General features: G+C 44.0%; 2 protein-coding genes across 3 annotated transcripts in view; both read left to right on the top strand.

Annotated features, from left to right (window-relative positions):
• Positions 1-14002, top strand: part of LOC130687452 (succinyl-CoA:3-ketoacid coenzyme A transferase 1, mitochondrial-like) — a 38138-nt gene extending 24136 nt beyond the window's left edge. The window contains exon 13 of the mRNA XM_057510618.2: positions 13992-14002. The gene's annotated coding sequence lies outside the window, so the exon portion shown is untranslated. The remainder of the gene's footprint in view (positions 1-13991) is intronic.
• On the top strand, positions 775-27629 carry LOC130687730 (prickle planar cell polarity protein 3-B-like). 2 transcript variants are annotated; one of them, XM_057510908.2, is made up of 12 exons: positions 775-894; positions 987-1174; positions 7170-7255; positions 15661-15907; positions 16841-16924; positions 17112-17261; positions 17564-17779; positions 24173-24373; positions 24662-24836; positions 26497-26666; positions 26763-26949; positions 27032-27624. In XM_057510908.2, the coding sequence occupies exons 2-12, from the start codon at positions 1004-1006 to the stop codon at positions 27187-27189; spliced, it is 1845 nt and encodes a 614-aa protein (XP_057366891.1). In that variant the 5' UTR covers positions 775-894; positions 987-1003; the 3' UTR covers positions 27190-27624. The 2 variants fall into 2 exon arrangements, with proteins under 2 accessions (XP_057366891.1, XP_057366890.1); XM_057510907.2 differs by lacking the exons at positions 775-894; positions 987-1174; positions 7170-7255 and adding an exon at positions 12607-13577 and having other exon boundaries at positions 27032-27629.
• Positions 27630-27717: the final 88 nt, after the last annotated feature.

Here is a 27717-nt window from a genome sequence, read left to right as displayed (position 1 = left end):
AACGTTCGCAATTTTCTGATTTTTTAAAATTATTTTTACCTTACAAGTTAGTAGTTGATTAACTCATAACTGTCATTCGACTTGCAAACTCTTTCTTCTGTCTTTGGGTTTTAATTAATTTTGCAAGTTTTTTTATTTTTATTTATTTTTTTTTTAATGCGCGTCGATGAAATATCATCCACGCCCAGAGAAACCGCCCAGTGAAACCGGACACGCTTCATGGGGCATATTAGCACTAAGCACTTACTATTTATTTTCATTTTTTTTTTTTTTTTTTTTTTTTTTTCTAACCTAGCGTGTACATTTGGTTTTGGCTTCATTTTTCGTGTCTATAAGACGATGAAAAGAAAGAAAGACAAAAAAAAAACTGGGTCAAAAAACAAAACAAAAACAAGACGGACTTGTACCGCTTCGGATGGCTCATCCAATCGGGAAAACTCTTGAACAGCGCCCGGCCTTTTGTTGAGCGTGAGCATGTAACCCCTCCTCTCCGTGATATAAAACGACCAGCAGGTCTTGATGTGAAGCTCAGTTGCCTCCGGTCGAGCGCTGCGTGCGAGTGCTCCAGACATTCCCCCCCTTTTTTTTTGTTTAGTTTTTTTTTTTTTGGTTTAAACGAAGCCCTGGATTCACGCACAGACACTACACCACTCTCCCTTTTGGTTAAACCCCCTCTGGCGCCTTGTTTCGCTTTCCATTGAAGAAAAAAAAAAAAAAACGATTTCCTCTCTTTACCCACCCCCCGTCTTTCCCTTTGCCGTTCACCACGGACTGCTGGTCTGGCGCGCGGAATTACAAGCAAAACAGCGGTCCCAGCGATTTTACACCAGCGACCGGTCAACATTAGATCCATCTTACTACGTTTTCTATCGCTACTCTCTCTTACCTTGGTATGTCCTTATTTTTGTTTCAGCCGTGACAGCCGTTGGTGGAATGTCTGGCCTTTTTATTGATTTGTTTTTTTGTTTTGTTTTTGCCAGTGTGAGCGAATAACGACGTCACCATGGAGACGATGAACGTCAATAGCGTGTCAATACGGATGGCCGAGGCTAGTTCTACAGTGAGCACGGCCCACCAGGAAAATCAGACGGTGCTGAATGGCCAGCACGTGAATCATCTAAAGGCGCAACTACCGATGAAAATGCCGGACCCGTTCGAAGTGTACGCTCAAACGGTAAGTGCTAGTGGAAACACTAAAATCGTTATTCACTTTTTTTTTTTTTTTTTTTTTTTTTTCTTCTCTTCCATATTTTTTGTGTTGTTTTCGACCCTGTTATCGCCCGCGACTTGAATGCCGGAAGGTGATTCAACCGCAGGGACTTGAGCCGCAAAGTTCCCGGATTTGTTTTCATCGTCTCTTCTCCCTCTGTTTTTTTTTTTTTTTTTTACTTCTTCGTTATAAGTATTCCAATCGGAATTTCAATTTTTTTTTTGTTTTTTTTCATTGTGGAAAATGGGAAAGAAGAAACCAATTGTCCCACACACCGAATTTGGCGTAGTAGTAAAACGGGCATGACGGTTGGTTGCCTGTTATTTTATACCCGTCTCGTATCTGTATAAGGCGATGATGTCACCTTGCCAGAGTTGTTTGCCCGTCCCCCTTGTCCTATACCGTAGTGTGGTGAAATGTAATGCGCAAAGAAAAACGTTTCACCACACAATCGAGTCTCGGAACGAAGGATTTCGTTTTTTTTTTTTGTTTTAACGATGGAAGTAAAGCAAAGAGGGTAACGTTCAATTTCCGTCGTCGGATTTGACCCTGGGTAGGTTCGTCTGCACGCCAAAAACGCGTCAACTTTATTTGCGCACGGTGGGATTTTTTTTTTTTTTTTTTTTCTTTTCAGACACAATCGAACAAAGGTAGAAAGCGTAATAGACAATTGAGCGGTAAAGTTAAAACTCTGCGTGTTAAAGTTAAAGAATTTACAGCTTGTATTTTCTCGCTGCTGAAGATGAAACGAAGAATTTGGCTGGTTTTTGGGCGAAAGGGAACGCACATTAAAAAAAAAAAAACGCAACCGAAAGTGAGAGAGAAAGAGAACCCAGATGATAAAATCTGTACGAAGAGAAGGGGGAAAAAAATAGTGACCGACGAATAGTCGGGAAAGAAATACGAAAAGAGAGAAGAAAAAAAAAAAAAAAGACGGGAGAACCCAACCCAAATGCTTTCGATGCAGTCATGGCCGCTCCTTGTACGGTCATGGTCTCTTACAAACAGCTCCTCTGTCACTGTGTATTTTGCTCAGTGTGTCTTGGCAGTGTTTCCCCCCTCTTTTTTGTTTTGTTTTGTCTCTGTTTGAATTGAATTCGAATCGCCTGCTAAACGCAGTAGAGAAACACAGCAATGACCAATCCGATGCTTTGCTATTCAAAAATTCGTCTATCGCGTTTTTTTCTTTTTTATTTTCACGACTGGCTGAAGCTTCCGCTGTCAGGCGTGATTGGTTTGTCGACCAATCACGTGAGACTGGAGATTGTAGATAGCGCAAAAACAAAACAAAAAAAACTCGTTGCCGTTTCATTAGAGCTACTTGTTTTTCCCTGCTCGCTATCCATCGTAGCTGCCACAGTATGCAAAGTATGGAAGGCGATGGATGCGACGAGACTACCGGTCATTCAAGAAATTGAAATAAGCCGATATCTTTTAAGGGCAACAAGTGAGACGATTTTTTAAACGCAGCCGGCCCCGAATGCTAAAGCATCAAAACTTAGAAGAAAACCCACCCCTGTTGAATGCGTCATCTACGCCTGTCTGCGTGTTGGCCTATTTTGAATGAACTTTTTTTTTTTTTTTTTTTTTTTATTATTATACATTTTCGAATATTTTTGAAAGCCTTATCCCTTCGCGTGTTTGAACCCTTAAACTCAAGCGCACCACCCGAAAAGAACTTCGTTTTTTTTCGTCCTCTTTCTCTACTGGCTTGTTAGTCAGAATAAAATTTCCCGTGAACGGCGGACCAGACGGCCCAGGTACAAAAAAAAAAAATGGAAACGCTAGACTGGTATTTTATTGAAGAGAGAGAGATTCCCCTTGTCCAGCCGTAAAAGGGCAACAACACCACATTGGGGGGTAGCAAAGCAAAGCGAGGCAAACAACAACAACGAAAAAAAAAAAAAAAAAGGTAGAGAGTAAAGATTCCGTCACGCGGTAAAAAAAAAAAAAAAGTCTGGACGGCGACCAGATTTCTTCTTGTTCTGGCTCACGATTCTTTCTAAAAGACGAGAAAATGAAATGAAGAAAATGTGCAGGTAAAAGAAAAAAAAAACACAGCTGTGGGAGGAGGGTGGCAATGTAATAGCGTAGGACTTTGGCATCGACGAAGAGTCACGACGATGGCATTTCTTTTTCGATTCCTCCGAATGTTTTGACGACTGTTTAAACTGGAAATACGACGATGGTGTTATAACACCATAACCCCGCCGCCCTTTCTTTTTTTTCCCTCCGTATTTGGCAGGACAGGCCGATGACGTCAACAACCCCTATCCGTTACGCTTGCATTTGGAATGAAACAATCAACTCTGAACGAAGCAAAACGATTTCTCTCGCCTTTTCTATGCGCTTGTGTCTCTCTGTCGGCGACGTGAGACCTTCATTTTACTCATCGGGGTCTGTTTTTAGTTGAGAAATGACCGGTTTGTAATCCACTCGCTCACTCAGATTGAAAACGTTGCATTATCACCTTTTTCAAAACGTTTTTTGGCTTCATTACGAGAACATTTGAAATGAAAACGGTTCAACCTGGGAACTCCACCCGCCCCATTCCGAAAACACAAAACACAATCCGAAAATTGATTGCTGTTTGATGGGTTACCTTTTGTGGGTAGCCTCTCGTGCGTTTGCAACATTGTAAAAAAAAAAAAAGATCGTTTTTGGGCTGAGATACTTTGTAACGCGCATTCGTGATTGAATGTACTAACGCAGCTGTAGATTGACCAACTTTTTCGTTACGCTTTTCTTTCGATTATCTAATCGGATGAACACCCAAAAAAATTCTCATTTGGCTACTCTCATCCGTCTTTTTTTTTTTTTTTTTTTTTTGATTCATTGTGTGTATGCCCTTTGAAGAAGAGAGCCGAAAGGATGTTTGCCAATGACCAGTTTCGAACCCAACAGCTCAAAGTGAGCAATGAATGAACAAGGGCGGTGACTCGCTAGTGTCTGCAAAAACGGCAACTCCCGCTAATCTCTTTTGTTACTTTTCTTTTCTTTTCATTTTATTTATTTATTTATTTTCGAATTTCGTGGGAGGGCATTGAAGTGATGACGGACATGTTGTTCGCTCGATTGCATTGCATTTCTCTTTCTCACTCCCATGCTCACTCGTTTTGTTTTTCCAGTTTTTTTTGTTGTTTTTTTTTGCAATCCTCATTTTGCGGGAAGAGAAAGGAAACGAAGAAGAAGAAGAAGAAGAAGAAAAAAAATATGGACATTGAAAACTCTTGCGTTCGTTTTTCACGCCGACTTGGATTCGATCCAACGGTTTCGCGTGTCCGATTATTACCAAACGGGACGTGCCTCAGACATTGGCCAATCCGTATTCAGACATTACGTCGCAAGACTTTTTTTTGCGCCAACTTTGCAGTTTGAATGTCTTGTCTGCACGAACGTGATTGATTTCGATTTCGCTTTTTTTTTTTTTTTTTTTTTGAAAAGCTACTTTACGTGACTAGTGAACCACTAGCTTTTCTTACCTACCGCTAGATGGGCATCCGCACGAAACATTTTTGTTTTGTTTTATCATTACTGGTCTCCCCCTGTTTTGTTTGAATTTTCAGCGCGCCAATTTTTCAAACGACCGTGAGAACAAGAAAAGAAGAGAGAACTGGTCAATCAAATCTCTTGTTTCGACATGTTGGGAAAACGACAACCTGAGAAAAACGGATAGAATAGAATCTACCTGGAAAAAAGGCGCACCCCCCCCCCCCCCCCGCCAACAATGAGAAATTTGCCTAGAGGGACATGATGCTTGAGGATCATAATAACGATGAGCCATGGACACCATCACAGAATAAACCGTAATTCAAAAGACGAAGAAGAACAGAAAGATGAAACCACCCCCCCCCCCCCCCCCCCACCCGTCCTCCATTTTTGGTCCGTCGTGATTGCGTTATACTTCATTAACACAGCCTTCCACACTCTGGGATGGGAACGAAGTGGGATGATTGTTTCGTGATGACTTCCACATCTGTGTTCACGAAACAAAGACCGAGCCTCGTGTGGGAGAACTGGCGTTATTAGCTTTTCTTTTTCCACATTTTTCTTGTTGTTTTTGTTTCGCTTTTTTTTTTTTTTTGTTTTGTTTGTCGTTGGGGTGATGGAATCGATGGATGGATTTCCCATGAAGTAGCTTCGATAGCCTTCAACTGGGTTACGCGTCTGCGCCGCAACGGCTTCTTCATCGGCGACGAAAGTGCTCAAGAGGTTCAATTGCCCATTTAAGGGCCAGCATTTTCCCGTCGTCCGCAGAGACAGGCAACAGCTATCGCGAAAGGCGCAACGTGAAACTCATAGAGCATATACAACGGCTTTCCCCCCCCCCTCGTTTTATTCTAGCACGTAATCGGACAAAAGGATCGGCTGCTAATACATCACATTCACTGCAACGTTCCATCGAGAGAGAGAGAGAGAGAGAGAAAAAGAGAAAGGGAAGGCAAAAAAATAGAAAAAAAGAAAAGAAATAGAAGATGGCCAAGTATGGCGAGTGCATCTCGGGCCGTCCCAGCTATCAAACCCACCGGCAAACTTATTATCCAACGCCGGCCGCTGCTGCTGCTGCTGCATCATTGAATTGCGAAGCTGAGGCCGTAGACGCCTCGGGCGGTGGTAAGAGCTACAGCCGGAGCAGCGGCGGAGGAGTCGACGGGCAAGGTGGTGCGAGAATTTCCAGCAGCAGCGGCGGCAGTGCGACGGCAGCAACGGCGTCTACTGCGGCGGGCACCGTCAGTCAGCGCGATCCCGTCTACCCGCGCAGTTTGGCCGAAGAAGTTCTGTGGCGTCAGAGGAGGTTCGCTTGGTGGGGTACTACTTACCTCGTCGATCCCGTCAGTGCCGTGCCACCGCCGCCCAAAATCCATCCTAATCCAGCACAGCTGAAAGTGCAACAAATCTTGCGTGATATTCGCATCAAGGACGTAAGTTTTTTTTATTCCCTTCGCCCTGCCCGCCATTTAAAGTGCCGAATCACGGGGACAAACAGAAACGCGATTTGAAATTGTCCAACAACGAAGACGTGGACGTGCGCTATTAGATTTTCTTTTTGGTCCGACCAAAAAAGAAAAATACCGTGACGGCGGGACCACTCCTTCTGGCCGCACGCCCGCTAGAACCACCGCATTTTCTTTTTGAATTCTCTCCTCTTTTTTATTTATTATGTTTATGATTGTATTTCATTTTTTTTTTCTTTCTTGTCCATTGAGTAAGCGAGCGCATGTCTTGGAAAACATTAAGTATTCATATGAAAGAACCTTACCCATAACCGTGCAACGGGGTCATCATCCACACACAGCCGTAGACCTACAGGATATATACATTGAGGAGCGTGTGTTTTTTTTTGTTTTTTGTTTTTTTTTTTGTGGCCATATTTAGTGCTTGAATAAGAAATTCACCTCGGGGTCCGTTTGCGGACGTTTGTGGTGCGCTGGCCTTTGGATTTTTTAATCTCATTTTGAATTTTTTTTATTCATTTCTTTCCCCCCTCTGTGTGTGTGTGTGTGTTACAAAGGAATTGAAGAATGGGAATGGCCGTCGTTAAAAAGAAAAAGAGAACGCGTTAACAAGTGTTTTCCTCTTCGTAAAAATACGAGTTTCTTTTATTCCAAGTTGAATGCGATGAACGCGGGTAAAAGAATAAAAAGAAAAAAAAACATGTTGAGTTATATCATTTATCGTAGTTATATCATCTCGAATGAAATGAGAATGACCCAGCAACCCGCCGTCTTTTTTGTATCTCCTCTTTAATTTCCTCTTCTGCTCTTTTGCCATCCATTCCAACAGTCAGGAGCGATGATTCATATCTTTTCTCCTTTGTCCATTTTTTTTCCCATTCTCCCACTCGCGTGTTTGTAGACTGACATCACATTCAGATATTGGCTCATGTTGGCCTCATTTTCAAGTCAAAATACATAGTCAATGTATACATATGGTAATGTTCTTTGTTTTGTTTTTCCAGGGAATTCTAGTGTTGGAGATTGACGAGGGTCGCCCGTGTCTGTCGTGCGGCGAGAAGTGCACCGGATTCCGTCCTCATCAGTGGAGGTAAAGTCCCCATTTCTCTGTTCGGATTTCTTTTTTCTCTTTATTGTTTCCTCGCTCATTATCGTTGTCTTCGAAACAAAACAAATTTTTTTTTTTTTTTTTTTGGAAATTGAAAAAAAAAAAAAAACATTTGGCCGGTCGTCAAAGGATGACAGGCCAAAAGAACAACGCGAATGGCCATAGCGGGGGAGGTGATGGCCTTACCCGATTCCTACATATTTAAACTGACGTAATGCATAGCATCCGGGAATGGGACGTGCTGTTGAATCTTTATGTTTGATAAAGCAGCAACTTTGCGAGCCAAAAAAACATCCCCCCCCTTTCCTACAAAAAAATACTTTCGAATGCGTTCCATGATAGCGCGAATGATTATTTAGATGACCTTTTAACTCACCTGTCTCTGTCTGTCTTTGTCTCTCTCCAGCATAGTTTGCGCGTAAATGTTATTCACACAACTGGCTCGGAAATGATCCAAACGAGTCCCATTCGATCAGGATATTGAAATGTTAATGGAATCAGAATGCGAAAGGAAATGGAGTATGTCTTTCTTTTTTTTTTCACGATAGGAGAAGGACCAATCACATAGTTTGCCCCCTGTTGTTAGGTGCAACGGTGGCGAACGATGTCGAAATGTGGATGTTGATGGACCCAACCAACTTCCTTTTTTTTTTTTTTTTTATCGTTCCAGCCGTTGCCAAAAATCATAGGAAGAGCAAGAGAGAGAGGAAGACAGAGAGGAAGAGATAATAGCACCAAACAACAACGTCTTCATCTTCTTTTTTTTTTTTGTTGTTGCGACGATTGACATTTGACGGGCTCTCCTCGTAGTTTCTGTGACGATCTCGTTGACACGTTTTCAAACAGTCCAGTTTTATACAGGCCCGGCACGCAAAACGAAGCTTCTTGTTGCTGAGCCATGTAACCGAAAAGAACAATGATACTGAACGTCAGTTCTTTCCTATTTTTTGTTGTTGTTGTTTGCATTTTCGATGTATCGAACGACGTCATTGGGCGTGAAAGGGAAAATATGCGCGTTTTTTGTTTTGTTTGGTTTTGTTTTCACGCGGGAGGAAGACAACCCGTCGCGGTCGTGTAGGCCAAAAATGAATATGACGGACAGTTTGGAAGGAATAACAGAGAGATCGCTGCTGGCCGAGGAAAACACGGCCACTCGACACCCCCCCCCCCCCAGAAAAAAAACCTCCCCAAGGAAATGATGATGGCAACTGGGCAAAAGAAAAAGGAAAACTCGGGTATCTCAGAGTCGTGTGGGCTCGCTGCCAGAGTGGCAGGGCTGCTGGGTGGCTCCAGAAATGCAAGTCGCCCTTCTCTCTCTCTCTCTCTCTCTCTATGTCTCTCATAGATAATTTACACACTCATGCACGCGCACTACTCCCCCTAAACTTGACGGTACCCGCAGTTGAGAGAGGAGGGACCGTGGGGGTGGGGAGGGCCTTTTCTTTTAAAGGTCCCAACGGTTTCTTGGACGAAGCCGCAAGAAAAACATCGCGACGAGAGATATTTTTTCTTTTGAAACTCCCCTATATTCTTACTACGACTACTTTACTCGGGGTCTTCTTTTCGTTAGCTATTTATAAATAGAGTGGTGGAGGCGGCAGCGGCGGCTGTCCAATGATGAAACTTGTCACGCTGATCCAGCAGTTTCAAACGAGTCAACCTATAGCCAATGGGTCTCAACACGCATTACAGTCTGCTCCCACCTCCCGCGTTTCAAACATTGTGACGCCAATCGAAACTGCTTCTCCTTTTTTTTCTTTTTTTTTTTCTGTTTTTGTAACATCCGACAGAAACGAAAACAAATGTACGAAACTGTCGTTTTTCTTTTGTTTTTAACGGCCTTTTTTTTTTTTTTTTTTTAAAGGCTGTTGCTATTTTCGATGACTGTCCGCCATATATATCACTAGTTCTTTTCATAAATGTGATATAAATACAGTTGGCGGGGCGCACACACACACACTATAAGAGAGAGGACAAGTTTTTGCTAGGGATGTGTTCACGTCACACACGGAATGGCTGAGACAAACCCCCCCAAAGTGGAAGGGGAAAAAAAGTGGGAGGTTTTTTTTTTGTTTTGTTTTGTTTTATTTATTTATTTTTCTTGGGAAACGTCCTCAATGCGGTCAATGTGGCACCGTCGCCAGAGATCCGACGTCGTCTGTGAATCGGCAACGGCGGCCAGGGCTAGTCGAGATTTCGCGTTGAAGACGTGATCTCGTTCGAAAAACGTTCGTTTTTTTTTTATTTCAAATTCCTGCATGTCGTTTTTCATCATCCGTTTTCAGTGTGGACATGGCGCCGTAAATGTTGAGAGCGTTAAAAAAAGCCATTGAACACGTGAGTTTTTGTCGTTGATCTGTGCGAATGAAAACCAAGTGACTAATCGCAGCGATGAGAAATATCTTCGAAATTTGATCGTTCGCTGAAATGTGCGCGAATGTTGTCCTTTGCCCAAAACTGATTTTCAACTAGTGTTTGCGTTTTTTCAAGTGGCTTCATGGGCCTCGTTTGCTACATTCATGCTACTACCTGACGGGTAAGCAATCGTCATGTTTCTTCGCTCTTTGTTTCGTTTTTGAATAATTCTAAAAATCAAACAATTGGGTTTCTTTCCTTTTTTTCGATCAGTGAATGAGACGTTAGTAGTTTTACTGACTACATTTCAGATTAGAAAAAGGGGGAGTCTTTGTGTCGTTTGGTTTTCGCTTTTAACGGGGTGGGGGAGGGATTTCACTGGCTTCGAACAATTGCCACAGATGTCGAACGATCTGTCTGTGTTGCTGCGGTTGTCTACAACAAGTCACGAAACGAGAGAAAGGAAATAAAAACAGGGGGGATGCACAGTTTGTGTGTAAGTAGTATTATTTTTAAACGTATACGTAACACTCAGTTTAACCTCCCCTATCTGCAAACGAACAAGGCAGATGCCAAAAAAACAAAGGTCTGAGACTAACTTGCTGACAGAGCACGTTTTTTTGTTGGAATTTGTATACACCTCGTTTCCGCCTACGTAACGTGTAGCGTGTCGTGTCCACTCAGCCAAAATGTTGGATGATCAGTTACATTGTTTTCGGCCGTTTTGACAATGAGAATGGCCTTTATTTTCTGCTGAGGGTTAGCCCCATTCATTTTGAGTTTTCGCCATTTTGATAGTCGCAAACGCCATAAGACACCGGTGCCAGATGTGAGGCTAATCGACTCCCAACTTATTTTTTATTTTTTTTTTTTCTTTTTGTTTCTTTTGTTTTGACTTTTTGCAACTGTGCAAGAGTCATTGTGTGATCATTTTCGCGTTTCACTCGTTGACTAGGTGCGATGAGGTAAGAAGCTCCGCCCATGTCAGATGGATCTATTAGAGAGCGGCTCCTTTCCCTAAAGTTCTGGCTTCGTTAATCACGTAAAGTGTTTGCTTTTTTATTTTTTCTTTCTGGTTCTGCCCCTCAACCACCCGTTACCGATTATTTTGATCGTGATTAATGAATAGACTTTTGACTACGAAAAGAGCCACTAAACGAACAAAACAAAGAAGATAACAAAAGACCGGTTTTCTATTTTTTTTTTTTTTTTTTTTTTGCGGCTGTCCACTCGACACAAAAGAGTAGGTTCGTGTTGAGAACAAACAGGTCATCTGTCAGGAATCCCGAACGAAAAAAAGAAAAAGGCGGCCAAACAAACTACCGTAAGATAAAATAATGAACGTTAAAACTTTAAAAGGCTTGTCGTTTTTAATTGGGAAGTGTATCGTTGTAATTAAAGATCAGACTTGTTGCGGGAGCTTTAGAAAAACGAACGGTATTCATTGAGAATAGAAGCGAAAGAGAAATAAGGCCAGCGGGGGGGGGGGGGGGGAGGAAGATGGCGGCAAGAGATGACTTGTTTTCTCTAGCGTCTGTGCCCGCAGAACAAACAAACAACAGATGTTGTTGCAGCAGCAACAAGCCCGAAAAGCTGTTGCCAGTCTGCCGTGTTCGTGCAATCCCGAAAAACGGTGTGCCCGTCAATCCTGCTCTTTTCTCCAACACCACGTTTAACGATACGCCATTTCCCTTATGTTTCGCCTCCATCCAACTACTTTATTTCGTAACTAACATACCAAAATATATATACGCATATATTACATATATCTTTTGTTGCCTCCCCCCCCCCCCCCCCAAAGTGTAATAATAATAGGCAAAGTGATGAAATGATTGGACTTTGATTACATCACGTTGATGGATACGGGAGAGATTATAAATGTCTCGCATCTCATCCATCTTGATCAGGTCATGTTTAATGGTGTTGAGTTATATGATGGCGGTGGGGATGAGGTTAATGGGTCCGGCCTGTCGTAATGGATTTCCGACGGAGGCAGAGATAGAAAGGGAGAGAAACAGAGAGAACACGGTCCGAAAGCAAACTTTTCTACGTTTGCTCCGCGCAATTTCTGTTTGTTCTTTGGGTCATCAGATCCGATCATTGCCCGCTGCCACATTTTCCGGACGCGATTCGGCGTGGCCGGAAACTGCGGGACCGGTGATCGGATATCCGTAGCGCAAATGTAGTGCGGGGAGCAGCTGTTTTTCTACCCGTGGGCTTTCGTTTCCCCTCGTCCTTTCATTAGAGTCAACATTGATCTTTACTCGGCCTTCGTCGTTCGATACATCATTTTTTTTTTCTTTCCCCCCCCCCCCAGTGCAAATGAACTTTGCGTGCGCGATCCGATTGCCACAATCAAACAACAAAGACGTTGTGAGTAACACGTCATTCGCAAAAAAAGAAAAAAAAAAAACTCACGCCGTCCGATAAGAATCTCAAAGATATTTTGAATGAAATGTATAAGACATTTTGTTTGCCCAGTAAAATCAGTCGTCAAGGGCCTCGATGTTGTGGTCCATGAAACATTCCAGTAGCTCACACACAGAGGCCGTATTTTTATGTCTTGGCGATTGACACGACGTGTCACCGCGCAACAAGGAAATGCGGACGTCTTACATTTCCTGGAAAAAAAAAAAGAACAAGAGCAGGAAGTGGACGATATCTACCGTCTACGCAAATACTTGCAACGCGTCAAAATTATATTTAAATGGGCATTTTTTGTTGTTGTTCGTTTGTTGTGAAATAATCTCGTCACGCTCCCGACTCGTTTTGTCCTACTCCTACGGCCGTGATAAAAATGGAGCACAAAAGATAAGATGTCGGAGTGTGCATCTGGTTGTTTTGGCTCACACTGGCCATTGGGGCGATGATAGTAATATCAGTTTATGATTGTGAAATGTGTGATTGTCTGCCGAAAGGGTCCAACAAGACGCTCAATCGATCGTGAAACTTTGTGCGTTCCTGAGTCTCTGTGTGTGCATGTGTGTGTGGCGATGAGCTACGACAAAGAAGTGAGGGCAACAGTGGCCCTTTTGGGCGGCAGCATGGCCACAATGGCTGCCGGTTCGCTGGGTCCACCCATAGGCTTACCAACGGGCGTAACAGGCCAAGAGCAGGTGAAGAGACGGGCGTCGAGCCGATCGAAAACGTTCGCCAAAAAAGACGAGAAGAGGAACAGCGCGCTGGGTTTTTTCAATTTGTTTAATCGCAAAACGAGCGATAAAACGAAATCGGCCGTCTTTTATTCGGAAAATTCGTTGGACGGCGATAGGCAGTCGATCACGTCATCGAATCCGTCGCTCGTCTCACCCACCAGCCCGTTGCCTTATCCGCTACATCCGCTGGTGTCCAAGTCGTTCTCGTCCAGCGCCTTGCTCGTGCCTCATTCGTCCGCGCACTCGGCCGACCTTTGCACGGCCATCGAATTCTCGTTGGCGGAGAAGGTGGACGGCACGGCCGAAATGGACGACGAGCAAGCTCCGCCTTATTACGACGATAACGATGTCAGCGACTGGAACGACTGGGACGATATTTTGACGGACGATCCGCCTTCGCCGGAATTCTCGCCGCGACAGTATTCGCTGATCCGGCGTCAGTGCATCCGCCGCAAAGAGGTCGGCTCGTCCAGATCGCTGGGCAAAAAGCGCAGGTTCACCTATTGCGGAATCGCATCCCATCAACAGGGACAGGTGCCCTCGTCGGATTGCGGCTCATTTCCAATGGCTGCCGCAGTGCCGAACAAGTTCTATCGCAACGTTTCGGCGCCGGTTACGTCATCCGGAGCGGAAACCTCGTCCGATTCCGACGACGACAACGACGACGACGATAGCTCGACTATTGTATCGAACGACTCCAGGAGGGATGCGGTAAACCACGACCAGCTATCGACGTTGATTGTCGAGATTAAGGCGATTTCGGCACCTTGCCCCATCCACCCGAACATGAGCCAGTATATCCTAAAATATAAAAATGTTTATTTTCATGTCATGTTTTTTCTTTTGTCCCCCCCCCCCGCCCCGCACTGAAAATGTTTCAGACTGCGTCGATAGCGTCTTGTTAGTCAAAAGTTTTAGAACCAGCTGTTAAATCAGTGAATTTTTTTTGTGCGTGTGCCCGTCAACGAGAGGCAAAAAAAAAAAAAAAAAAAAAAGCGGGGGAAAAAAATCGGATGTTTACAAACTTTGCGTGCATCCATTGATTATTGAGCGGCGGACGAAGGCAGCAAAACAGCAGGTCCCCCTTCGTCCTTTCTCTTTTCTTCTTGTTATTTTTCTCTAGCGCATCGCGATCCGTTTCTTTGACTTGTTTACTATTACGTTACGTCTCCCTTCCTTCATCCGCTCTCCCTCTCCCGCGTGTATACAAAACACAAACAACACACCGGTGGATCATGATGGAACAGCGCTGTTTGTTCCCGTGCCAAGTGGACACCACCCGAGTAAAAGAAGAAAAAAAAAAAAGGACACCAAATAGAAAAGAAGAAGAGAAAAAAAAAAAAAAAAAGAAGAAGAAGAAGGAAACAACAACAAAAATAAGAGACGGGCCGGCGCAGCTGAAACTGTGTATTCACGGCACCCGCTATCCACCACTGCGTTTGTACCGGTGGGCTAGTGGTGGTGTTTAGTACCGGGAAGCGACGCAAAGCAAGCGATAGTGTTGCGTGTGTGTGCCACTGTACAAAGTTATTAAGAGATCAGTTTACCACCGGCCGGCCTGCCTGCCAGTGAGAGTTGTTGGATTTTTTCAGTTTCTCCTCGCAACTTGTCGAATGTTTTGACAAACAAAAAGAAAAACAAACTTGTTTTTGGTTTTTTTTTTTGAATTTCCCCGCCAAAATTTCAAACGTGGCTTAATTGATTCGATGCACACATCTGTGCGCTGTCTTGTATTGCGAGCGTGTGACTCAAGTGATTGAGGGCCGACGGACGCGAGTTGGTGACACTTTGCCGCTGCTCTCACAGTTCCGGTCGTTTCCACCAACCGATCGTATAACTTGCTGCCTGTCATTTGGCGGAGTTTTCTTCTATTTTTTTTTTTTTTTTTTCGCACATAGATCTTTAAGGGGGTCCGACCCCGGTTGATTCCGTCGTTTGGAAAACGACAACATCTGTTTGGGTGCCAGCAGCTTGGAGATCTATAATTGGATCCAGGGGTGAGTGCGTGCGTGCGTGTGTGTGTGTGTGTGTGTGTGGATGTGATGTAGTGGGGGAAAGAAAAAACAAGAGTTTGATATAATCCATTTGGAATTCTCATCGTCATCTCGTGTCATTCCATCGTCACATATCGCTCGCCCTTCTCGCACTGCTCTGCCCGCATTTCCAGCTGTATTCTTTTCTCGGCGTGTGAAAGCAACACACACGGAAACAGACAGGCACACACGCGCAAGAAAGAAGCCGCCCGTCCGCTGTCTTTTTTTTTTTTGTTTTAATTTTTATTTTTTATTTTTTTTCTCTTGTTATTTTACATCTCATTTTGGCGGCGCTTATTGTGTTTGGGATATCACGACGAGTTAGAAACGGTCCCAGGTGTCGACGAGTTAGACACATCGCCCGTCTTTGACGTTCTCCATACATCAGCCACTTCGATTCCGGGCCGGGCCGGACCGGACTGGGGAGGGAAAGTACTGTAGATCTCCCGCCTCCCTCTCTGCAGACGATGCCCTTAATTCGATTACCCTACGAAAAACAGTTTGAACGAATCGATAAAAATAATTCAGCACAATGCGCTACGCCTGTCGGAGTGTCCTACACGTTTATCGAATCCGATTGGATGACAAACTCTTTCACGCTCTCTTCCCGTCGGCCGCTGCTGATTGTTCGACTTCTTGTTTCTTTAACAGCAGGTCTCGATTGATTGAGTCCCACTGGAGGCTTAAACAAAAACCATTGATTATTTTATTGTTTTTTTGTTTTTTTTTAATGAGAGCTTGTTGTTGTTGTTGTTCTGTTTCATTCAATAAGATAAGAAGCAAATTGATTGATTGAAAATTGGATTTTATTTATTTATTTATTTTTTACGTACGTCGTGTACAGGAAGCACTGCGCCATCTGCAAGTGCCCGCGTGATGTCCACGACGTCACCCACAAGGAGTCGGTCAACGTGCACGATCGATTGGGATTGAACAAGGAGGAGGACGAGCATCAGCACCAACATCACCATCATCAACAGCACCCGCAGCTGCCGGCCAGCAGCAGCAGGGTCATGCCTCTGAACAAGGGTCCCCGGCCGACGTCGTCCGACGTCTATTCATGGATACCGGCCGGACTCGGTCCAGATCGAGTAAAACTATTTTTTGGTCTGTTTTTTTTTTTTTTAACAATTTTTTTTTTATTTTTAAAAATCTTTCGACTGTGTTCATATGCGGGCGAAGGGGTGTGGAACGGGATTTATAAATCCCGACACCTTGGACGTCGTCGTCGTCGTCGCCTTTTTCTATATTTAAATTGACGGATGGTGTCACATTTGAAAGTTGTTTTTTTTTTTTTGAAAGTTTTATTTCAAGGGGCGGGGGGAAGTAGCAAACGAGACTGAGATAGAGATGCTGGAAGGTATGCGTTCTATTGCAGGAGCCGTCTAGTCGTTAATCCGTCATTGCGGCCATCAATCAGCCCATTAGCTGGCGCTTCATAGTCCTCTCGTCTGTCCGTTCCATCTTCGAAATCCTTTACAATGCGGGAAGCCTTGCGTCGGGTTATTTTCTTTTCTGAGATTTCTTGCCCCTTTTTATTTGGCTTTGGAATGTGCATTTCCTCTCTTGATCGAAGGTGACATTAAGGAACGTTTGCCTAATGAATAGCCAATGAGTTTTGGCGTCGAATGTCGTTTGCAATTCATTCAGGACGGTTTCGCCTTTCGTCATTGGCCGCTGCAGGAAGTGGCTGGAAATGCGATCACTTTGACCGACGTAATTTAATACGAAAGATCAGTTGTTTCCATTTCTCTTTTTTTTTTTTTTTTCAAAATCATGGGCACCGTGTTGTTACGGACAACTCAATGAAAATGCGTGGAAGCGATGAAATGCAATCGATGATGCAACGGCACTAAACAGTCCCTACTGACAGGGAAGGGAGGGGGGATTAGCATCAACATGGAAACCCGAGTCTAAACAAGCACCGACGAGATGAACAACTTCGATTGACGTGAACACGTAAACGTTTTGTGTCTGTTTTGGCTTATTTTTCTTTCTTTCTTTTTTTTTTTTCTTCTTGGTAGATCGACGGTTTTATGACTTGCTGGCCTAAAGACAAAGTGCCCAAGAGAAACTCACAGGGCGACCGATGGCGCGAGCACCAGCTGGTATGTTGAAAAATCAAATCAAATATAAAAAAAAAAGATGAAAAGGAAAAAAAAAGAAAAAAAAAAAAAAAAAAAAAAAGAAAAGTTGAAACCTAACGGACTCTCGCAGATGACACTTCATCTATCCTCATCCATCATGAAACTGTAAACCGAAATTCATATCTTTTTCCATCGACTTTCAACACAGGCGTTTCAACTGCCCAGGCAAGATTTGGCGTTGGCCTATTGCCGTTACGTCGAGCCGCAGAATCACGCCTCCTATCAGGATTTCGTGGCTGCCCGCAACGACATCGCGCTCGATATCGCTTACGTTAAAGAGACCACCACACGTGCTCTGGTTAGTACCTCTCGTTTTTTTTTTTCTTTTTTGACAGTTTCTCATTTTATTGCATTTATATTGAAATGATTTTCTATGTGGAATATTTAGCTTGTCGAGTGATCAATCAAATAATTTTATTGTCAAGTGGTAAAGAAAAAAAAAGAAAGGTTTAAATGGTAGCGCCAAACACATGAGCACTGTGAATGGTTGTATTGGTTGTCGGTAGATGGCGTTGAGATGGCGCCATATTTGAAAGCAGACGAAATTTATTTTATTTCAAAGACGTGTTTATTATGTTTTGTTTGCTTTTATTTCTTTAGAAGTGTTATGGTTGTGAAGGCAACATTCCGGCCGGCTCGTTCGGCGTGATGGCTCCAAAGTTTGGCGAAAACGTGGCTTGGCACCCGGCTTGTTTCCAGTGCACCACCTGCGCGGAATTGCTGGTGGATTTGACCTACTGCGTCCACGAAGACCAGCTCTACTGCGAACGGCACTACGCTGAGCAGCTGAAACCGCGCTGCGCCGCCTGCGATGAGGTCAGTTTCATTCACCTCATTCTCGTTTCTACCGCTAGATGTCGTACACATCCAAACTCCCCTGTGCTATCCATTACCGATATGCAGCTCGTGCATGAATCCCGCACACACTTTTCTAGCCCGTTCTTGTTGTTTTAAACCAGCCGCGCGTTTCTTTTGCACTGTTCTTCACCACTCGAGCCTGTCCCGCTTCCAGACAGGCTGACTTCAGCGGCATAGACGCTCGTGTCGAAAGATGTCCCGACATGTCGGAATACGGTTTGGTTTGCACCGGGTCACATCAGGGACAAATTCACACCTTTCAGCGAGGAGGGGGGGGGGGGGGTACGGGATGGGTCGACGTTGAAGAAGAACGAAAGGAGGGGGGAGACATTTTCTTTTCAACAACTCTGTCGACACGGCAGGGGCTTTTGTCCTATTTTCGACGCCCGCCGTTGTTTATTAGTTACGAGCAAACGCATAGGGCGTTTGGAGCCAAAAAAGCGAAATGAAAAAGAGGATACGTGTGTAAACGGTCGAATTTCCAACCGTGTTTTGGCTATTTTTTTTTTTTTTTTTTTTTTTGGTTTTGTTTTGTTCTACCTTAACAGACAGCCGTTTTCATTAACTGGGCTATCCTTGTTCCATCTGTCGCGTTTTGTAAAACACACACGGGCAGACGAAATGAGGAAATGTGACGATCACGACGCACGAGACAAAACGATTCGCGTGCGTTGTTTTTTTTCTTTCTTGTTTCCTCCATTAATTTCGTTAGTTTTGCTAATTACAGACCCGTTATAACTTAGAATTTGTGATCAAGTTAAAAAGCGAAAGAGAAAAGAAGACAAGCGAGCTCGTCTGGTGTGTCGCTATTTTTAAAAAAGGTGGCGGGCGTGAAGGGCGAACGGGCCGGAGGTCTTATCGCCGCATCCCTTCGCCCGGCACGCTTACAGGTCAAGTAAAAACGAACTAGCGATATACACTCACTACATTACTTTTTTTTTTTCTTCCTTTTTTTTTCCCCCAAATTTTCTCTCTTGTCGTTTGTCACGGTTGCAGAAATTCTTCCAAACCTGTCCGCCCCCGTGAGTGCCAAACTTTATGGGTTTTGGTGAACGATGGAGGCTAAGAACCGATGTAGCTAGCGACGAAGGAATGGCCCTAAATTGGGGCCAATAGCAATAGAAATGGAACGATCCCGCATATATCCCGACCGGCACATAGGTGGCCCGATGATGTTGCCATCTCCGCTTTTCGTTTTATTTCCCTCTCCTCTTCTGCCATCTCGTTTGGGTTTTTTTGTGTGTGTGTGTGTGTGTGTGTGTGTGTGTGTGTTAGCGCGACATTAGTTTCCTGTCACACTTGCGCATATTTATAAGCTCAAGAGAAGATGGACCGCCCGACCGTTGTGATCGTTAAGATCGTTATACCTTGTTTCCTCTACGTTTTCTGGACATCCGCCTTGGGAGCTGTTATGCAAAAACAAACACATAACGCATACTGGGCTCGTTCCCTAAATGCTTTTCAGACTGTTGTCCAGTTTGGCTTCTTCCTTTTTTTTTTTTTGTTTTCTTTCCACTTCCGTTCCGCTTCCGTTGGCTTCGTTTCACGGCCGGACGCGTGTTTATTCAATCCGTCTTTTCAATATCTCCGATCACTGTTGCGCGATCTTAGTTTTCGATTTCAATTTTTGTTATGTCATTTCGGAGCGATTGCCTATTTTACACGTCGAGAAAAAAAAAAATAATAATAAGAAAACAACGGGGGGGGGGAGAGAAATGATTCTATTGGCTCTGATGCCATACCACCCACGTGATGCGATTGGTTGCGCTACGGCCGCTGCGCGAACTAACTGTACTAACCTTCCCTGGCGATCCTTGCCTGCCGGGGCAGAAAGAGTCGTCCTATGTTTTTGTTCTTATTATGCTTTTTCTCTTTCTTCGAAGTCCTTCTCGAATGCCATCACCATATACGAGAGATGCTACCAGAAACTGTGTGAACGCACATGACCGAGTGTGTGTAGGGTCGGAGAGGGGGGAGAAGAGAGAAAGAGGGACGCGTGGGAGTAAAGGGCGGTCAAAAAAAGAGGGAGGGCAAAGATGTACAGAAGGAAAAAAAGGGACTCGGGTTTATTTGTTTTTGTCCAGCTTTGAAAACACCTACAGTTCGGTAGTCAAACTTTATTCAAGAGTCCGCAACCAGCACGACCGGCAGCTCCTCTCAACAGGATCGCACGCAGAAGGTAGAACTTAGGGGTAGGATCACCTATATATTCACCATTCGTTTGAAAGTAGAATCTAGATGGCCTACGCTTAAATGTTCCGTTCTATTTGATCAAAAGTTTGATTTCTCTTTTTTTTTATTTTCATTTGTTTTCTTTTTTTAAAAAGAAAAATGAAGATAATTTGTGATTCATAATTTAATTGGTGGGACATTTCTTGCTGAGCGAACGTGTCGCTGATTGTTGGGGTCATTTGATACGGATTTCTTGTTTTGTTTTTTTTTTTTGTTTGCGAGAGACGTTCCAGCTGGGCTATTTCAGAAATTTCTCCTAATGGCGTGTTGAGTTGATAGAGAAAAAAAATGTATTCTGCTTTTTATTCAGTTCAAATTAGACAGTGGCATGTAGCGATCCATATCCATTTCGCCGCCCCCTTCCATTCGTAGTGTGTAGCAGATGTTTGTGTTCGTAATTTTTTTTTTTTTTTTTTTTAAGTTCTTTTAAAAATAATTTTGGGTTTATGTACTTTCATCTCCCTACTCCCGCACAGCCTCATTGGTTTTTCATGATATTTTATTTTCGTTATTTCTGTTTTTCATCGCGCCGTTGTCGTGTTGTTGTTTTTGCTCCCGTCACTACCGGAGACGCCGACAGCCGCCGACTGGGTTGGCCTACTCCCGAAATAGTTCCTCGTGTCACGCGACGTCCCATTCTGTCTCCTTCCGTCCCGTAAAGCGTGCCTCTTTCGCCCTTCAGGAATCACGCGCGACTATTTTCATTTTCACTTGGTCATTTCTTTTTTTTTTTTTTTTATTTTCTTCTCTCTCTCATATTCTCTTTTCGATTTACTACTGCCTTCGTTCGATGCCTCGGCCATCTTTCTTTTGCAACAAGTTTTTCTCAGAAGACCTTAACTAAGCGGCACCCATACGCGAGTTAGTTTTTTTTTTGTGTTAGGTAACTCATCGTGCATTCATTACATCCTTTTGAATTACGCGCAGTTCAGTCAATCGTTCGGTTCAATTGTGGCATGAGAATGTCGGCTAGACCGTCCAAAAAGATGCGGTGGCATCACGCCATCGGGACTCTCCTCTGTCTGTGTCTCTCATTCGTCTCCCGCGTTTCTTTTTTTTTTTTTTTTTTCAATTTTCTTTTTGAAACATGTCGAAAAAAAAGAAATACTCAGGTTGATGATCCGTGTTTTATTTGACGTCATAGCGTCTCCTTTGACCGTTTTCGCCGAAATGAACAATGTGAAACGAATTGAGAGAAAAAAACAAAAGAGGAAATTGGAAAGAGACAGAAAGAAAAACGAAAAATAGATGAACGAGATACGAGCGGCCACAGTTCGGTCTAAATTTAAACCGTGAGACGTCAGTGCGAAAAATGGAACGTATCCTTCTTCTTTTTTTTCCGCACCCCACTCGCCTGGAACACACACACACACACGGCCCGTTTTAAGTAGCCATGGCTGATGCGCTGCCGAACGACAGAGTGTCTGCAGCGACAAACAACAGATGCGTGCGAGCAAGGAAATTCAAAAGAGAGAGCCAAACAAATATCAATTAGTATCATTTAGAGAGTCATCTGTAACGAGTGAATAGCTGCCCAGTTTGCTGGATAGCCGGTTAAAATTAAAAGACGCAATCACGCGTTCGAAGTAAGGGGGGATTAATGATTCAGTTAAATTCCAATCCTTTGCGGAATGAAATGATTTTTTTTTTATCCCCCCCCCCCGTTCCGCCTCGATCCTAGAAGATTGGAGGCAAGCAATAGACTTCCTCAAGACGTATATTTTTAGGGTTTTGTTGCTGCGAACGGGAGTGGAGTGGAAGAGAAACGTTTTGTACTGCCACCGGTTTTTCTTGGGTTTGCTTTTCTTTTCGGCTCCTTCTCTTTGACGATGAGACCATACTCACACGGTTCTCTCCCTTGAAGTATCTCGGGAAGGCAACAATCGTTCCGCCTATCCTGCCCCCTCTCTTTGCACCCAATCGTGCTCTGTTCCAGGAATCCGGAAATAGCTCATCTTCTCTTTATTTTTTAGCCATTTTTTTTTTCTCTTTTCGTCCGCTTTGATCTTGAGAGTATATTGAGATATTGCTCCTGCTCTTTGCCGTACATCAAGGGACAGAGGTGCTCGCGTGCAGTGAGCCACCAGTACCAGAGGATCGCAAAGAGCAGAATAGAAACGACCTGATGTTTTATTATCAAGAATGGAGCAGTTTTTTAAATGGCGGCCGGGGGGGAATAAATCAGATCAAAAAAAGCTTCCATTTTGATTTTGGAAAGAATTCAAAAACACAGGGGAGGGGGGTGGGAAAAAAAGATGAGGCTAGCGTTGATCAAGTCGTTTCAACTGGAGCCGCACAGCTTCCTTCGTGTGTGCACTCTGACGTCGGACTAGGAAGAAAAATAAAATGGGAGGAGCTGAAAGTGTTCCAGAATAAGGCTTAGAAGGCGGGGGGGGGGGGGGGGAAGAAAACAAGAAATAGGAAGGGCCTTCCAGAAGAGAGGTCTATTACGGCTCCTCTTGAAGTTTTGCTGGATCTTGTTTGTGCCACGCTCAGGAGCAATCCTGCAGGACCGAAGCACCAACCCTGTGTCACTCGACGTTGACGTTGGCTCGCCCACGGTCGCTCACTTTCCCTCTCTCTCTCTCTCGTTCTCCGAACATTTGAAAACATTTTGTTGTTCAACATTCTATCTCTATCTCTCTCTCTCTCTCTCTCTCTCTCTCTCTCCCTCCTCTCCCTCTCTCTCCCTCTCCCTTTCTCGGTTTTTTTTTTTTGCTTTGCCAAATAGATTTTGAAATTGAAATAGAAAAAAAAAAGGCTCCATTCGAAATGGCCGATTACGAAACGAATGTCGTTGGTGACAAGAAAGTCAAGAAGGTGAAAAAAGTGACTATGAAGAAGATTCAAACGAATTCGGACGGAACGACCCGCACCACCACCACCGTGGAGGAGAGCGAGTTCTCCAACAGCGACGTTGGTGGTGGCCAACCCGTTGGACAGGAAGCGAACCAGGAGCCTCAAGAGTATATATCACAATCTAGCCGGTAGATTTATATGTACTCTTGAGGCTAATTGTTATCAAGGTAAACACCGGTCGAGAAGAGGAGAGTAGGGTGTCGAAGAAGACGGGAAGTGAAGATGATGTTGTGGTATGACCTGAGCCCTTTCTTTTTTTTTGCTGGCCACTCTCTGTTTGTTTGTGTCTGCTTTTCCTATCGAAACAAATCGCACCGAAATTTCCTAAACATTTTTGCAACGTATTCCCCACAAACCCAACACTTTTTTTTTTTATTCGATTTGAAATTCTTTCAGTTTTTTTTTTCTCTTTGCACCTCTGAATTTTGTGTGTGTGTTGTGTGATTCGGCACTTGGTTTTTAAAAAACAAATTATCGAGTAATTGCAAAAACAGCTGGGAGAGAAACAAAACGCAAACTGTTTGGACGTTTCACAAACGACAGTCCATTTGGCTCTTTAATGGGCACGCTGTTTCATGGCTCACTCGGCTCACTTTCGAGGAAGGACGGGGGCCACTGGGGGAGTTCGGGAGTATCTTATTTCGCCGTCACGAAAATTCGCTAAAGTTAGCAACCGCTTGGCGAACCGACGAGGCCCTCACATAGTTCTAATTTTGGTGTTCGTGCGCGCCTGTGTATTTGTGTGTGTGCGTGTGTGTGCGTGTGTTTTAAAAAAAAAAAAAGGCGGCTTTATGTTAGTTCGCAACAAGCCATTGACGTTCCAAAAAAAAAAAAAATGATGCGGGAAAAACTAGGTCGAACGAAGACCGAAGCAAAGTTGAGGTTTTTGGGAGTTCGTTGGGAGGGAAAAGAATCAGGACTTGATAAAATGTTATGGTATTTCATAAACAGGTGATGTGTCGTTGTATCCAACCATACGCGACATGTACAATTTTTTTTTTTTTTTTTCTCCCTCTTTTTCCTTTTAACATTTGTACAATCCATCTTGATTTTGTACGCATGAATTCCTTTTTTTTATTTTTGCCTTTTGACAAGTGAAAAATGAGTAACATTTTGATTTGGTTGGAAGCGTTGGGTCGGTTTCAGCACCGTTTCACATTCCCGGACTCCGTCTGGATCCGTGTGCTAGATTTTTTTCTATTTTGTTTTACTCATCTCGTTTCGTTTCGTTTTTTTTTTTTTCTATTACGAACCCTACAGTTGATTTTCAGCGGAGAGTATACGAAAGCCATGTCGAAGGATTGGCACCTGGGACACTTTAGCTGTTGGCAGTGCGACGAGTCGCTGACTGGGCAGCGCTACGTCTTGCGCGACGAGCATCCCTACTGCGTCAAATGCTACGAGACCGTCTTCGCCAACACCTGCGACGATTGCAACCGCATCATCGGCATCGACTCCAAGGTAAGTTGTTCTGTTCGGTAGACGGACGTTTGTCCCTTTTATTTTCTTTTTTTTTTCTTTTTACGTGTACGCCATAAATCCTTGTACGTCCCTCGCCGTGTGTCAGAGCTTATCTTTGAATTCAGTCACTTTTCAGCTGGCCTGCTGCTGGGCAGAAAAGGAGAAAGCTGCATGACTCAACGCCCTATCTAACTCCTTTTATCTAATGATGACCCTTTTTTTTTTTCCTTTTCTTTCTTTCTTTCTTTTATGATCCGATGGATGTCTTGCTCGTTTGGCATTCTATAGGATTTGTCGTACAAGGATCGCCACTGGCACGAGGCCTGTTTCTTGTGCAACAAGTGCCGCCTGTCGCTGGTCGACAAGCAGTTCGGCTCCAAGGCTGACAAGATTTTCTGCGGCCCGTGCTACGACTCTATGTACGCGACTCGGTGCGACGGATGCGGCGAAATCTTCCGTGCCGGTACTTGCAATTTTTTTTTTAAATTTATTTTTATCGCTTTTTAAATTGACCAATTACCGTAAGCGCAGGAAATGGGACCCCCCCCCGTCCCAAAATGACTTTTAAGCTTGTCTCTTATCATCCGCCAATTAGACTTTTAGCTGTGTGAACGAGTAGAAAGCGTAGGCAATCTCGACGCCTCTTCAATAGCCTTTGTTTTATCAATCGCTCGAGCGCCGCAAGGTCTCGCGTGTTTACCTGTAACATATAGATACGAACGGTGGTCTGGTGGGGTATCGTCGATAACAGAACATCCGTCGGATATTCACGAAGATGGATGAGATGCGCGTTTCCCTTTTCGTGCGCGTCGCATGATTACACGCATAAAACGACGTTTTGTTGTCGCTTGTGTTGGCCACAAAAGGTTGGCCCTAACTGCCCTGTATTGTTGTTGTGGGAGGGGGATTGCGCCCGTCTGCCGAGCTGGGTGGGGGGGAAATCAGTGAGAACAAGGAGGAGACGATGACGTCAGCGTTTCACGTTCGTATGAGGAATGCGCTGCTTGCGCGCTGTATGTGTCCATACATGCACCACTTCGCAATAAATTATCAACGGTTTCAGAGAGAAAACCGGTAAGGCAGGGTGACTGGGTGGGGGGGGGGGGGGGGGGGGGGGGGGGTTTGCGGTCGTTGGTTCTTTTAGAGACGGATTGCATCCGGCCCACTGCTAGTCACGACTAATCCCTTTCTCCTCTCTCTCTCTCTGTGTGTGTGTGTGTGTGTGTGTGAGACTCGCTTATTTCAATTTTCGAACTTTATTATTTTTGGACTAAGAGACACACAAAAAGGGAATGAATAGAAAGGAGAAGTCGAGTAAGAAAGGAAAAAAAAAAAAAAAAAAAAGAAAGAGAAAATGGAAAACAGTAGAATGGAGCGTTGCCGTAAGGGTAGGAGAAAAAAGAGGCGGGGAGTAAGTGATAAAGCCATGGATGTGGGGCAGCGTGCAATAATGACCCGTCCGCGATAACGTCGGTGACGGCGCTGCGTGTTGCATTTGCCTGTGCTGCTGCAGCACACAGTCCGAGTCCATATACAGTCAAAAAGTCACTAGCTCCAGTCACTCGGTCGACACCAGTCGAAATTTTCGGGAGTTTTTGTTTTGTTTTGTTGTTGTGTGTTTCGCCGTGTCGTAAAAAGCCGCACTCCGCCAGCAACTGAGGGAATATGGCTGAAAATTACGAACGAGAACTCAACCAATTGGAGAAAGACATTCAGAGGAAATTGCATTTGAAAGGGTCTAGAAAAAGTGGCGAACCTGATGCCAAATCGAAATCGTCTTCGTCGGACGAAGATGTCGATACGGTGACGGCCATCCTAACACCTGAATTCGGCGATGATTTCTTGTGCACGGCAAAGTCTAATTGCGTTTACGAAGATCCCAAAAGTCAACCCAAAGGTACAAATTGGACGGGGGGGGGGGGGACAAAAAAAAAGAAAAAACGAACCTACATCTGCGTTATCAACGATTGATATTCCCACCCATGTCGTCCCCCTGCGCTTTTTTTTTTTATCATTCAGTGCTCGATTCGCTGCGTGCTTATTGTGATTACGCCACATTTTTGTTTGCTAATGTCATGTTTATTCACGTGTATCTCTCGTTCTGGGATGGCCCGCGCGCACAGGAACCAAGAAGATGGAATACAAGAGCCGACAGTGGCACGAAAAATGTTTCAGTTGCTTCGTGTGCAAGACGCCCATCGGCACCAAATCGTTCATCCCGCGTGAGCAAGATATTTACTGTTCCGGATGTTACGAAGAAAAGTTCGCCACTCGTTGCGTCAAATGCACCAAGGTACGCCCCGTTTTTCTTTTCTTCGCTACGGATAACATTTGATTGCTGATTATTTATTTTTTTTTGTTTTCTTTGTTGTTGTCTGTCACCGTAAAGATCATCACGACCGGCGGAGTAACTTACAAGAACGACCCTTGGCATCGTGAGTGCTTCACCTGCACTCATTGCGACAAGTCTTTGGCCGGACAGCGATTCACTTCCAAAGATGAGAAACCTTACTGCGCCGAATGTTTCGGAGAACTCTTTGCTAAGCGTTGCACCGCTTGCACTAAGCCAATCACCGGTGAGAATTTTTTTTCGTTTGTTAACTTTCTTTTGTTGCAAAGTTTCCCAAGTGATTATGCAATTTTCTTTTGCGGTCCAAGGTATTGGCGGCACCCGATTCATCTCTTTCGAAGACCGCCATTGGCACAACGATTGCTTCCAGTGCGCTAGTTGCAACGCGTCTCTGGTCGGTAAAGGATTCATCACTGATGGTGCCGACATCCTCTGTCCCGAATGCGCAAAACAGCGCGTTCTCTAAATGAACAAAGTTGTTTGTTTGTTTTTTTTTTTTTTTTTTACTTCTTAATTTTTTTCGCAGCAGCAGTTCCTGGAGGGCGGGGAGAGGGGAAAAAAACGGGAATTCTAATAATCGTTTTTCATTGGACCGGTGACCAAAAACGAAAAAAAAAAGGGGCGAGGGAAAGATGGAATGACATAAGTTAACGTAATAAATAATAAAGAAACATTTGGGCGTATTGTAAAAGCGTTGGTAGCCGCAGACACGAAAACAGTTTTTCGTTTGTTTTGTTGGGTTTGTTTTTCCCATTTTGTTAATTGATCCGTTATTTAAAGCAATGTGGAAAAGCTGGCGATAATACTATTGATGATGATGATGATGATGATGATGATGATGATGATGATGATGTAATCCCTCTCTCCCCTGCCGAGGAACGTGCCAAGCAGTTTTTATTTTTCTCTTTATATATCTCTTTTCACTTCAGTTCTTGCAGATCGGGGTAGTCTTTCTCTTTGCCAAGAAGAATGTAGGCTTGGATTGATAGCTTTT

The sequence above is a fragment of the Daphnia carinata genome, chromosome 4, assembly GCF_022539665.2.
Source record: "Daphnia carinata strain CSIRO-1 chromosome 4, CSIRO_AGI_Dcar_HiC_V3, whole genome shotgun sequence".
NCBI classification, from domain to species: domain Eukaryota; kingdom Metazoa; phylum Arthropoda; class Branchiopoda; order Diplostraca; family Daphniidae; genus Daphnia; species Daphnia carinata.
Note: the sequence above shows the minus strand (reverse complement) of the source record. Positions and strands in the feature narration are given on the sequence as shown.

Coding starts and splice junctions, on each gene's coding strand:
- LOC130687730 (XM_057510907.2), top strand. CDS start 12,622: ATGAGCTACGACAAAGAAGTGAGGGCAACAGTGGCCCTTTTGGGCGGC. Junction 15,908..16,840: donor CCGGACTCGGTCCAGATCGA/GTAAAACTATTT, acceptor TCTTCTTGGTAG/ATCGACGGTTTTATGACTTG. Junction 24,374..24,661: donor TCATCGGCATCGACTCCAAG/GTAAGTTGTTCT, acceptor GGCATTCTATAG/GATTTGTCGTACAAGGATCG.